Source organism: Babylonia areolata, chromosome 21 (assembly GCF_041734735.1).
Source record: "Babylonia areolata isolate BAREFJ2019XMU chromosome 21, ASM4173473v1, whole genome shotgun sequence".
Taxonomy (NCBI): Eukaryota; Metazoa; Mollusca; class Gastropoda; order Neogastropoda; family Buccinidae; genus Babylonia; species Babylonia areolata.
Window position 1 is genome coordinate 54,180,394 of NC_134896.1, and position 2,500 is coordinate 54,182,893.

A 2,500-nucleotide genomic window follows, 5' to 3' on the forward strand; every position below is an offset into this window, starting at 1 on the left:
AATGAAATCGAACACACACACACACACACACACACACACACACACACACACACACACACACCACCCAAAAAAAACCACCACAACAAAAAAAACAAACCCCAAAACATACATGCATACATACATCCCGAGGTGGTTTACTCAACATCCAAATATGAGCGTTCAAGATCAAGGGTTTTTTTTTTTTGTTTGTTTTTTTGGCTATTGTTTGTTGTTGTCTTTTTCACCCTAAAAGACCCCCCATGGGAACACATGAAAACGGAAGCGAAAAAACTCCATGGCGAATACACGTGCTGGATGTTTGAGGTAGATGCTGACTGCAGTGAAAGAGTCACAGGGACTGACCTTAAAGTGGGCTGTGTTCTGATAAGTCTTTCCTTCCTCAGCATCTGAAAAAAAAAGAATAACTAAAAATGAAAAAACAACAACAAACAAACGAAAAAAACACCAAAAAAACCCACCACCATGCCCCACTCAGCTGGGTCGCTGAATATGGTGATTTTTGTCGCAACGTCGCCGCTATGAATTATCGATTGACTGATTGATATGGATACTTATACAGCCCCTATCCTCGGTCGGAGAGCAATCTCTAAAGCGCTTTACAAACACGGGATCATTTGTACAACAGGCTGCCTACCTGGGTATTGCCGACTGACGGCTGCCATTGGGCGCTCATCAATCGTTTCCTGTGTCGTTCAGTCATATTTCAGGCACGCACACATACACACTCAGACAAACATGTAACATTTAACATTTTACGTGTATGACCGTTTTTTCTTTATTTACCCCACCATGTAGGCAGCCATATTCCGTTTTCGGGGGTGTGCATGCTGGGTATGTTCTTGTTTCCGTAACCCACCGAACGCTGACGTGGATTACAGGATCTTTAACGTGCGTATTTGATCTTCTGCGTGCGTGTACACACGAAGGGGGTTCATGCACTGGCAGGTCTGCACATATATTGACCTGGGAGATCGGAAAAATCTCCACCCTTTACCCACCAGGCGCCACCGAGATTCGAACCCGGGACCCTCAGATTGAAAGTCCAACGCTTTAACCACTCGGCTATTGTGCCCGTCACACACACCCTCTCTCTGTGTCTTTCTCTCCCTCTCTCTCTTGCTATTCTTCTCCCGTCTCTCTGTCTCAATCTGTTCACGACATACTCACTGTCACCACTACTACCAGTTCCCTCTTTTCTCTGGCACTTTTCGAGGCTGGCTAAATGGTTGGCTGACTGGTTAATTTGGTTACTCATTTACTTATTTGTTTGGTGCAAACAGCCATATTTACCTACTAACCAAACCACCAACATTCTTGCTATGTTATATTCTTTTATGTTGTTGTTGCGATTGTGCATTGTGAGTTGTACGAAAGTATGCTTCATGCCTGTTATTGTACATAATTTGATGTATAATGTACAATCATGTTTATGTTCTTAATTTGACCAAGAAAGGAACTGGACTTACAGCTAACAGCTGGGCCAACAGCAAAGTCACAGCTCTATCAATGGTTTCTCAAGTGCAATGGAAAATCATTTACAGCTTAGCCTCTTGTGAAGGACTATGGCTCTCAAACTAAGAGACAAGACTGCACTGGCTCTTAGTGCTGCAGCCTTGGGGGCTAGTTGGCCTTTGGGAACCGTCCCGACCGTCCCAAAGACCCTCTTGGCCGAGAGAGTGTGTGGGGGATGTAACTTGGGCAAGACACCCTCCGCTATAATCAAGATAGTCGACACAGCAGTTGCCTTCTCTGGTGTTCTGATGGTCGTATTCGGACACGAATATAATAATAATAATAATAATAATAATAATAATGATACTACTACTACTACTACTAATCAGTGGTATATAGCGCTGAATCTTGTGCAGAGGCATATCAATGATCTTTCACACACATGCATAACTCGAAACTTGAAAAAGTGAAGACAAAGAAAGAGGCAGGGGAGGGAGGCTATATTGGAAAGAGGTGGGTTTAAAAAAAAAATTAAGACTAGAACACAGAGAAATAAAAGAACGGCGGCCGACAGTGGAGTGTTTGAATGAATCTGAGGCATGCGTAAACAGGGTGGATCGGAAGCCGATCGCAGAGAGCGAGATGGGGTTTCGGAGGCTGAAGGCAGCCACAAACACGCACATACCACCAGCCGCTGTGGCGAAGTGGTTAGCGTCGCGGACTGACGGCTGGGAGGACGCGGGTTCGAATCCCAGCGGAACCCTACCCAGAGTTGAGTGTGCTGTGGGCTTAAATGGGGAGACTGGGACCACACAGTCGAGTGTCATCAACTTCAAGGATGCGTCTTTGGGTGCGGTGCTCTTATTACCTGACCAACACTGCAAGTGCCTGTATCTCTCGGGCCTGGTTAACGCCGGGATATCATTATGACAGGAAGCGTAGAGTACAGCCTTGTCACGCAGTCCCAAACCAAAATGGACCTCCATAGCAACATCGTCATCGTCATCCTCCTCCTCCTCCTCCTTCATCGTCATCAATATAAACAAAA

At 45.4% G+C, this 2,500-nt stretch overlaps 1 protein-coding gene across 2 annotated transcripts in view; it reads right to left on the minus strand.

Moving 5' to 3' along the window:
* The window catches only part of LOC143296248 (uncharacterized), a 42,230-nt gene that overhangs the window by 16,936 nt on the left and 22,794 nt on the right, over positions 1–2,500 (minus strand). For both annotated transcript variants that reach the window (XM_076608085.1, XM_076608084.1), the window contains exon 11: positions 343–386. In XM_076608085.1, coding sequence (XP_076464200.1) covers positions 343–386 — 44 coding nt within the window. The remainder of the gene's footprint in view (positions 1–342; positions 387–2,500) is intronic.